This window comes from Nanorana parkeri, unplaced genomic scaffold (assembly GCF_000935625.1).
Source record: "Nanorana parkeri isolate BGI_ZX_2015 unplaced genomic scaffold, ASM93562v1 scaffold161, whole genome shotgun sequence".
Lineage (NCBI taxonomy): Eukaryota > Metazoa > Chordata > Amphibia > Anura > Dicroglossidae > Nanorana > Nanorana parkeri.
The window spans coordinates 292319-303406 of NW_017306429.1; the positions used below are offsets into that span (position 1 = coordinate 292319).

The window sequence follows — 11088 nt, forward strand, 5'->3', positions numbered from 1 at the left end:
CACATAGTTGCAGCTACGACTGGGCCCTAGCATTTTGCCATTTGGGGGGCAGACAGGAGGAAGGGGGCCCTGGTAACTGCCGACATTGCAGGTTACCAGCCCCCTTTCTTAATCTGGGGCCCTCCATCCTTCACACTGTGCCTGGATCATGTGTATCACAAAGCTCTACAGCAATAAAACATAGTAATGTGCCGTGTGGATGACAGACCTATTTTAATGAGAGTAATGTGCCATGTATTGGTTGGCAGAGATTCCATTCCAGCACACAAAAGTGTTAGGATGTGTGTAAAAAAAAAAAAAGACACAATTGCTGTTATATATAACAAACAAATGCAATGTTATATATTACAAAATTCTGTTCTGTAAGCCTTATTTTCTGGCCGTGCCCTTCCCAAGACTAGACTTTGGATCCGCCTCTGAATCAAGTACCCTAACTATTAATAATAATGTATCTTATTTGTGTATCACTCGGCTGTAGATCCACACTGTCCTTCTTTCTGGAGGGTGGCTAATTTTGTTCCCCATGGTCCCTGTGTGTGTTGTGAAGTAGCCACCCCTCCAAGCTCACTCCTGTGATGTACTACAATCTCATGTTTAGTGTAATAATTTGTATTGAAATTGTAGTCCATTATGGGAGTGAGTTTGGGGTGGTGGCTAATTTACAACACACAGGGACCATGGGGAACAAAAGGAGCCACCCTCCAGAAGGAAATTCAGATATTATTTGAGGATCTACAGCTGAGTGATACACAAATAAGCCACATTTTATTAAAAGTTAGGGTACTTGAATGCATTTTTAAGATATAACTCTTGAGTTAAGTGTCACTTTAAGGAATAAGTCATTCTTGTATTGATCAAAAATAAATATGTTGATTGCATTCAGTGCTATATGTTATATAATGGTTATTGTCCACTAAATAATTGTTTCTTGCAATAAGTGACTGATTTCTGTTTTGGATACTTTTAGTAAGTTAGAACCTTGCAGTGATGCAAACCCATTAAACTGTAATATGACACATGTTTCTAAGAGACAAGCTAGTCTATTATGGACATATTTTATTTAAATAAAGCTATTATATTGTGCAGTGCTTTACAGAGTTCAGTAAGCCATTCACATCAGTCCCTGCCCCCAAAAGGAATCTACTCTCCCTACCACAGTCACACGCTCACTTATATGCTAGGGACAATTTTGGATAGAGGCTGGATAAACCGTAGCAGACTGATTGTCACATTAGTTGAAAGGATTGTAGAACTATACACACAATTTCAGTGCATTACTGCAAGAATGTCTTTGTGTATAGAATACAAATTATTAAAAGTAAGGACTTCAAGGAAGCTGATATAGCAGGAAAACAATATGTTACAGTAGAAAATGTTTACTAGACATGTAGGCCGGCCAAAAAAAAAATTGGTTTTGGATTTTTTATTGTTTCGGGTCCAAATGCCGTTTCGTTATTCGGATTCAGATGTTTCGGAATCTCATTTTCGTTTGGGATGGGTTTTCTGATTGGCCAGAAATCAGTCACAAGTCTGATTTATTTCCATTCGGAATGAAATTTGGATGATCCAAAATTTCGTTTAAAATCATTCGGATTCATTTGCATTCAGCCTCATTGGAATTCAGACATCCGAATGTCCGAATTCCCTAAATTTTGTCCGAATTTGCATTTGGAATTAAACGAAATTTACATGTCTGATGTTTACTAGTAGTATCAGATATAGTCTGATAGTCAATCATTCAGAAGTGTATGATGACTTCCCCCTTCATCTAGCCAACTCTTTGTGTTCTGCCCGAACTTACCTTACCTTACCGCTACTAGCTGGATTAGTACATACGGCAATGTGAAAAATGAAACTGTTAAATAGTGGTTACAGGAGATGTTTACCGCAAGCTGGAAAATGTCTTCAATCATTCTTGCCCCCAAGGGCAATCACTTGACTCTGAACAATTTCCAGATATGTAAGGCCCCATTCAGATGGGCAATCTGGGGCGCATAATTTGCTGCATTCAGAGGCAGCTAAACTCAGCAGCTGCATTCTGTGCTACCGGGTGCATCAAAATGAACGTGTAGATGTGGCCAGTTTGTGTGCGGCCAGAAACTCTGCAGATATGTTGTCCCTGCACACAAAACATCTGTCTCCAGGGTCGCTCAGAGGCTCTGCTTTCATGTAACCGCTTGGATCACCCGATTATCGCTAGCAGCAACTCATGTGAGCCTTAAATTCGAATAGAACCTCTGACCGATCCTGGACGCAGACATTTTGTGTCCAGGGAAGGTAATTCTGCTAAATCAGCCTGTTTGTATGCAGCCAACACACAGAATGCAGTTGAGTCCAGTTGCAGCCTCTGAACGCAGGAAACTATCCCCCCAGATTGCTTGTCTGAATGAGGTCTAAGTGTATGGCCAGCCATAGCTGACAGAAAGGTAGTAACTCATTACTGATTACTACTTGATAACTGAGAATGACACTGGAAAGCTTTCCTGGGAAGGATAATGATGAGTGGGGGTTGTGCGAGGGCTTGGTTTGTTAGCTTTACTTCTTAGCTATCCTTTCATCATTTAAGGAAATGAGTCTAGAGATTACAATGTCCTCCTCACAGGGTGCAGACACCTGTATTAGCAAACAAAGCACATGTGAACATTTGACACTTTTAGATCCAGGTAACATACTAGATTCCCCACATGTCCCAAATGTTAGCCAACTTTCTAAAGCTATTCATGTGTTTGTCACAAATGGCTGGCACAATAGGGAAAGGATAACAAAAGCATTGAATGCAGAGGTTGGACTCCCCTCGGAGGGCTCAGCAATGTGCAATCATTCCAAGCTTTATTATCACTCAAAGAGTTAAGGGAAGAGAGCACACTCCTCTGCCTAAGGAAGTTAAGTTTGGCCTGGGTAGGAAACAGCCAGTGCTGCTCTGCCAGCTTGTGCTGCAAGTGTCTCAGGTGACAAGCCCTCAGGTACACTGTAACATGACTTCATAGGGAGGAGCTATGAGCTGTACAGGTGTCTCCCTAAGACAGGTTACTAGTGCAGGTACAGCTGATCACTTGTAACCAGCGCTGACTCATTCCATCGCTGGAATCACAGACGTATCAAAGAAAACGGCTGCTTTGGATGCCTGGCCATGGACACCAAGGACATGAGTGGGAAAGATTCTGGAGGGATCAAGAAGAAGAATCTAACCTTTCTCAAAAGCAGGCTATATATGTTAGAGAGGAGGAAAACGGACACCATAGTAGAGCAAAACACGAATGGGGAACATGGAAATTCAGGAACTCTGCGCAGGAGTCAGTCCGACAGGACGGAATATAACCAGAAGCTAAAAGGTAAGAAGGAAAATAAAAATAAATACAATATGTGAGCCTTAGACAGACAAAATGTGAAAGAGACTTCAAGATTTGCGTTAGTTATTGTCTTGCATGCACCAGATGCCGCAGCGACGGTTACTTCTGACTTGTGCAATGTTACTTTCAGCAGTGTGCTAGGAAAGGAACATTTACATTTCTTATGGAAAGTGAACAACTGAATAACCAGCGGCAAAGGATTGGACAGTATGCTGTAAGATCTGTGCAACCTACTCAACACTTAGCTACATCAGTTACATGACAAAACTAGCAGCACTGTAATAGTTTGTATTGCTAGAAAAATCCAATATATATTTATATATGGCCATCCTTAGGCCTCGTGCACACGGGGAGAAAAAGGCTTCTTTTATTGGCATTTTAGTTTTTGTATGCCTCTGAATGCAGTTCTTTTTCAGCTAATGTGTCGATGCACATTATGGCGTTTAAGCTGCTCATACACTAATATTTTGTTCATTCAACCCGGGAGCTAAATTAAGAAAATACAACAGATTCCTCCATCAATGCTTACAAGTGTTGAACGGGGAATCTCCCGCTGTCTTCACTGTATTCTGACGGTGGCTGATGGCCACTGTAAGACTATATCTGAACAGAGCTGGAAGCTTATTGGCTGCTGGCTCTGTTCATTTCGAAGATTTTCCAACCGACTCCTCCGATCAGCTGATCAAGGGATGTTGGCTGAATGGGCGATGGGTGCGAATTTCAGCCGTTTCTTTAAGAACCAGCTGAAATTTGCATAGTGTATGGCCAGCTTAAGATCTGTATTTTAGAGCAGCGTTCACGGGCATTCAAAAAAATGCCCCAAACCTGCATTCAGGGAGGAACTTACTGGCATAATTTACATACATACATGTAATAAATATAGCTAATAGAGTTAGTTTATGCACTTACTCCACTAAATGCCGTATGCACATAACTGCAATTACGCATCAAAAAGCACATTTAGCCTCTGCCAGAAAGATCCAGTGTAGTTGGAATTTTTTGAATACGCTTGCGTGCATTTGGAGCAGAACCTGGACAACATATGTATTTAAAATGGATGAAACTTTGTTATCCGGCTCATTACATATACTCGTTTAATCTGCCGTGTATAGTGAATTGTATTTACTTGGTATTACTGTGATCAATGCTGAAATTATAACTGTGTTGCCTTTAGCACTACAGAAGTTTGGGCCACATCTAAAGCACAATCTGGCTCAATTGTCAACACTTACAGAATCAGTCCGCTTCCATCATGCAGCATGTTTATTGTTGCCGAGATGATGGATGGCTGGATGTGGCTGTGTGCATAGTAGGAGTAGCAGAATTCTTGTGCCTAGCACCATAGTGCTGACCTCACTGCATCTCATCTTCCCGCCTGTTGCTTTTCCCAATCTCTCTGTTTCCTGAACCATGTTAGGTTTGAATAAATTATTGCTTATTCCATTGTTTAGGAATTATGGATGGCCTAACTCTGTATTATTAATTATGTAGTTTTGACAGTTTTGTGTTCAACACTTCAAACTGCTCCAACTGGTTGCAGTTACCCAGGTATAGCATGCGTGTGTGTGTGTGTGTGTTTGTGTGTGTGTGTGTGTATGTGAGAGTGGAAATCAAAAACAATCAGTTCCATTTACTGTTATGTTTTTGGGTTGTTCTAGGATATAATTTTGATATTTTAAGTTTGACTAATCCATGCATCACTGTACTAAGATGATTTTAGCTGTGGAATCATTTGCACCATATATTCCAATATTTTTGGGTCACCTCTGGCACAATGAGGACTTCATTATGGGATTGGATACATCGGTTGCAGCATTAGTTTGTGTCACAACTGCTTTTCTACCCATTTCGCAGGAATGCAAAGTCAGCTGGCAACATCTCAGAAAGAGGTCAAAAGCAGCTCGGAAAGAGATGAGAAGTATCAAAAGGATTTTAGAAGCATTTAAAATGCAAACTTTTTTAGGGCTCTTGCATATGGGCGCTGGCTCCCATACAGCATAAATGCTGGTATAGTCCTGGTGGCAGAGAGCCCCAGGAGCAGTGTGCAGCCTCACATTAAAGTTAATGGCTGTACGCTGTTTTTGGTGGGTATATGCTGGCACTACGTAAACCTGGGCATGTGCATGGACAAAAAATCTCATATGCAGACTGACGACTTGCATCCGTGTGCATGCATGGATTGGTGTGAAGCAATTGATGTTAGTGTGATGCTGTACGCTGCACGTGAAGCTCTCTGCCAGCAGAAATGTGCTGGTATTTACAGTGTAGTGAATGAGATACCTGTGTGCAAGAGGCAAGAGCCCTTAAGCTGCAAGCATGCTGCATTTGCCCATCTAGACAAGCCCTAATGCACGCTTGTATGGATACCTTTGTATGAGCAAGCACTGCTGTTCCAAAGAGATCACTAGCACTTCAGGGCTCGTTCACACCAACAGCATGCACTACCACACGGGCGCTGGTGTGCGCTATGAAGGTAGCAATGCAATGAGCCAATTACTGCACATCACACTGTTTACCTTTTTTTGTTAATTTATTGAAACATCACAAAGACATTTTATTAATTTGTATTCACATCAGAGCGTGCAATGCTGTGTACTGCATTGCAACATTGCACTGAAAGAAATTACTGCGTGTCCTACTTTTTTCAGCGCACACCACCGCAGTATGGTGGTGTGAACTGACATAACAGGTCACGAGGCAAATTGCTTTGTCTATGCATTGGAACTGCATTGGGTAAGGCTGCTCAGCGCAGCCCGACGCATCTGATGTGAACGGGGCCCTTAGTCTACATTATAAGGCTAGATCAGGCTTTTCATACTGGAATAGTGAGATGCTGTGATGTAGATCCACTGCAGTTCACGTAGAATGCCATTCCAAAGTAATAGAATGCATGGCACAACCTGTACTTATAGCCCTAATTGTGTCACACAGCCCATTGTATTTGGATATCAGATTGAGAACATGCTGTACATACTAGCATCACAAATCATGCAAATAATATGTCAGCTTCACTCTGTTCTACATTGTGTTGGATTTTAACGTAGACAGATGTATTGGTCCATTGGACAAACTCTCCCGTGTAGAGACCAGTGCCAGGCATTTTTTCAAATGTACTTTTGATCTAGATCAACCTTTCTCAACCAGGGTTCCTCCTGACTTCTTTAGGGGTGCTTCGAAATTTTTGCAGTGTCATGCCCTTCCTTTGTGCACGCTTCTGATGTGTAGGGATCCTCTTGTGAAGTAGGAAATGTGGTGTAAAAGGGGGGACGGACGGGGGACTACGATATAAAAGGGGAGTTCTGATGTAAAGAGGCAACTCTGACATGAGAGGGGGCTCTTGATGTAAAGGGAGACTCTGATGTGAAAGTGGGGAATCTGATGTGAAGCATTGATGTAATGGAGGACTCTGACATGAGAGGGGGCTTTTGTTGTAAAGATAGACTCCGATGTGAAAGTGGGGAATCTGATGTGAAAGGGGAACACTGATGTAAAGAAGGACTCTGTTTTGAAGTGGTGGACTTTGATGTAAAGGAAGATCCCCATTTGGTTGAGTGTCCCCTCACCTTAAAATCCTACCAGATCGTTATCTGGGATTTTGGAGGAGCATTTAGATTTTAGACTGGGGTGTTTTGAGATTTAGCAACTTTTAAAGGGTGTCCTCATTGAAAAAAGGTTGGGAAACGCTAATCTAGATCCTGTGTATATGTAGGTTAAAGGTAGCAATATCTGTGGGCTGATGTATCTGTCATAGGAGGGGCCCTGACAGTTGTATATAAGCCTGAATGACCTGCGGTGGTAATTTCTGGTTGAGTCAGCCGTGAGAAGCAATGCTCTAGGCTATATAGCAGCATGTAATATACTGCAATAAAACTGCTGCCCGGTGAGACACCAGCTCCTGGAGTGTGACAGTGCTGTGTGCATAGCTGAGCCTTCCTAGCATAGCAACAGATCCATGGTGACAAAGGACTGTCAAACTATTTCCCCAGACCAACAGTGAAAGCCAAAGATGTAATTCACCTACTAGCCAGACTTTAGTGTTCTTTTATGTGTGAACAGTAGCCATTATACAGTGAGTTGCTCTCAGCGCTTACAGTCGTCATAAAACATACATGTTAGATAACTCATATGGAGATATAAAAAGCATAAATAATACCTGTGTTATCTTTAAAGTGTATCGCTTCTTAGGTATTTTTTTCTGTCTGTGTCTTCAGTGAGGAGATTCACCATGAGGTGAAGGTAGCCTATTCATTTTGAATGAGCTGTCAACACACCACAATGTAGGTTTGAAGGCACCTTCAGCTTGTTTCTCAATGTCACACACTACAACAGACAGATGGTTCACAAAAGTATAGTATAAAGTTATCCAATACAGGCTTAGATTTTTCTCTTGTGCAACCCACAGGCTTAATGCGAGGAAATTAATCAATACCCTCATTTATAATATTATTAGAGAGGACTTAAAGAGCGCCAGCAATTTGCGCAGTGCTTTACAATATAAAGGGAGGCAGTATAGTTACAATGCTAGTCAATACAAGATGGCAAGGCGGGTCCTAACTAGCTTGCACTTCAGAATCTACACTAAACTGTGTGGATGCCGAAATCTCCACTGGTGGCTATTGAACATGGCACTCCTGGCTGCCTGAATACCCTAACAGTGCAGTAACTGGTTAAAAATTTTCCCTCCACCTCAGTCATTTTTAAAATAAGATTTTGTCGAGTTGGGTGGTGTTTGCCGGGCCACCTACAGCTTGAATTCTAGTTAATTCAACGGAAATTAGCCCCAATTTGGCCATCATAATGGGGGACAATGAGCATTTCCAACAGTGAGGATCACTCAATAGCAGCTGTTATCCTAATCTATTCCCAATCATAGCACCAGGCTGTTAAACTAGCACATAATTCGGCCATGATGGTAACCACATTGTCACAGGGGTTGATCAGTGTTATCTTTGCATTGTTTTACTGCACATCACTGTATATAATAAATCAGCAGGTGTCTTACGCTTTATTTGTATGTTGAGGTTATCTGTCTTGGTTTTTCTCCTTAAATGAACCTACAAAGTGTCGTAATGAGAGATGAGGTTCAGGTTCGCTGCAACACTGGGTTAGTGGCAGATCCATTAGATTCGCATTTGGGGCAAATATTATTATTATTATTATTATTATACAGGATTTATATAGTGCCAACAGTTTGCGCAGTGCTTTACAATATAAGGAAGACATTACAATCACAATACAATTCAAGACAAGATGGCAAGGAGTGCCCTGCCCATGAGGGCTTACAATCTAAATGATACATGAGGAGGTAGCTGTGTGGGGATGAATTGTTTGAGAAAGTGATAGTTCAGTGGTTAGGTTAAGGTGGGATAGGCTTCCCTGAAGAGATGAGTCTTAAGGGATCGCCTAAAGGCAGTCAGAGTGGGAGATAGACAGACAGGTTGGGGTAGAGAGTTCCATAGGATGGGAGAGACTCTAGTGAAGTCCTGGAGGCAAGCAAGGGAGGAGTTGATGAGGGAGCTAGAAAGCAGGAGGTCTTTGGAAGAGCGGAGAGGATGGTTAGGGTGATACTTTCAGACAAGGTTTGAGATATAGCCGAGGGCAGAGTTGTGGATGGCTTTGTAAATGATTGTTAATATTCTGAATTTTATTCTTTGGGCTATTGGAAGCCAGTGTAGGGATTGACAGAGTTGGGTTGCAGACACTGAGCGGTTGGTTAGGTGAATGAGTCTAGCAGCTGCATTCATGATAGACTGAAGGGGGGATAGCCTGTGTAGAGGTAGGCTAATGAGGAGGGAGTCACAAATATCAAATTAATGGTCTATAGATTTGTGAGTTTGTGCAAGAAATTAGGAACAAACTATAATGCAGTGGTTAGCCTTTGTCCATAGTCAGTTTAGCTGAGTCACAAGAGTCAATAATGCAAACAAATGGATAACCCAGTCCCATCACTATAAAAAGGTGGGCTTGCAGCAGCCATATTGCCAGTGTCTGTTGGACCTGTAAGGGAGAACTGAAAATTCTGTGTAGGGACAGTGTAGGGAAAATTGCTGTGCTATGCTGAGGATTGCAAGATTTGCCTACACAACATATCCTTTGGTACCACGCATTCACCCCCCTTTTACCTAACTAGGCATTCAAGTCTTCAGTTCCAAAAAATAATAACAATACAATGACAGAAAATTTTTACTAAGCTTTACCTGCTTCAGCTTTAATATTTTTTAAGCAGATACTTTGCTATAGCTTTTGCTGTGGTGCTGTTCTGTAACACCGCATTCAGCCATAAGCCATGCCCCAGACCTCAAATATAAAGGATTTGTGTATTTTAGAGGTCATCCTCCTAGTAGAGTGAAAATAATTTTTTTTGCATCAGTATTTTCTATGGCAGTGCCCCTTCTTCTTATCCCTGTAGAATTTACAATAGCTTGCTTGCTTCTTAAACCTACTAAGGGCCAAAATTGAATAACAAGATCTGCCCCACCCCCCAGAGTTCTACTGGGTTTGCAACAATGTCCAGGTTTGCTGAATTTTTAGCACAATTCATGATACTGTTTGCAAATCAAACTCGGGCCTGTTCGATCATCACTAGTGTTATTGAGCCTCTATGTTATGCTTACGGGCATATACAAAGTTATATATAAAGTATTGAACCCCCCACACAGATCAGACCATTCAGTCCTTTTTTACTTCTGGTGGCCTCATCTGTAACCAATTTAACATTCTATGACGCTGGCCAAATATGACAAATAAAAAAGTTTGACATGGGCAATGACATAAGCGATTGTACAAGATCTGCATATATGCACATCAATGCAACCCTCCTATAACCACATCTTCACCACTGGTCATCCAAGCAGAAGACCTATTAGGATTCTGGATTGCTGTACTACAAAACATAGAAGACATCTGTACCTTATTCCGCAGGCAGCATTGTACAGATTAAAGTTCACACAGGTTGATGCCTGAGGCTGTTGGGCATGAAGTGGCTTTGTTGAGATCACAGCAGATTGGCTTGGGAATTGCGAGTCTGGTTTCCAGGAGTATTCACAAACATACGCAGTGTTACCAGATGACATACTGTCCTTTGTGTACAAGCATAAATGTGACTACACATATTGAGTATGCCCTGCCAGTTAATACAGATTAGCTGGTCTTGTGCCAGACATGTTCAGTGAACACTAACAGCGATCTGGCATGTGGCTTAAAACCCTGTAAAACTTAAAAGGTCATATTGGCAATGGCAAACAATGATTCCTATTCAAAGTGAATGACCCAGTACTCGCAATGAAACCACCAAGTTAAAGTGTAAGTCAAGCCAAAACTTATTTTACTAGTTTTGGATAGAGTGGGCAATTTTTAGAACCCCTGTCAAATATTTATTTTGTATCTAGGGCTCCATCAGAGAGATTTAAGTGGGCTATAGGCAGTTCTATTTTTTTCATTCAACCTGCGGGCTGAACGGAAAAAAGAAATAGAACAGATTCCTCCATCAACACTGACAAGTATTGATGAATGAATCCCCTGCCATTTGCATTGTATTGTGACAGCAGCCAGCAGTCACTGTCAGAATACACAGGGCTGCTAGCTCCATTTGGCTCAGAATTTTCCAACCGGCTCCTTCGTTCAGCTGATTGAGGGATGCTGGGTGGAAGAGTGCTGACAGCAGCATCACTGGCAGGGCCGAATTTACTCCCCCTGCCGCCCCAAGGCCAGGTTCCACAATACGCCCCCCCCGCGCCGC

General features: G+C 41.9%; 1 protein-coding gene across 1 annotated transcript in view; it reads left to right on the forward strand.

Moving 5' to 3' along the window:
- Positions 1-3130: 3130 nt before the first annotated feature.
- ARHGEF38 (Rho guanine nucleotide exchange factor 38) overlaps positions 3131-11088 on the forward strand; it is a 72620-nt gene continuing 64662 nt past the window's right edge. The window contains exon 1 of the mRNA XM_018554473.1: positions 3131-3332. Within this exon, the coding sequence (XP_018409975.1) occupies positions 3131-3332 (202 nt within the window). The remainder of the gene's footprint in view (positions 3333-11088) is intronic.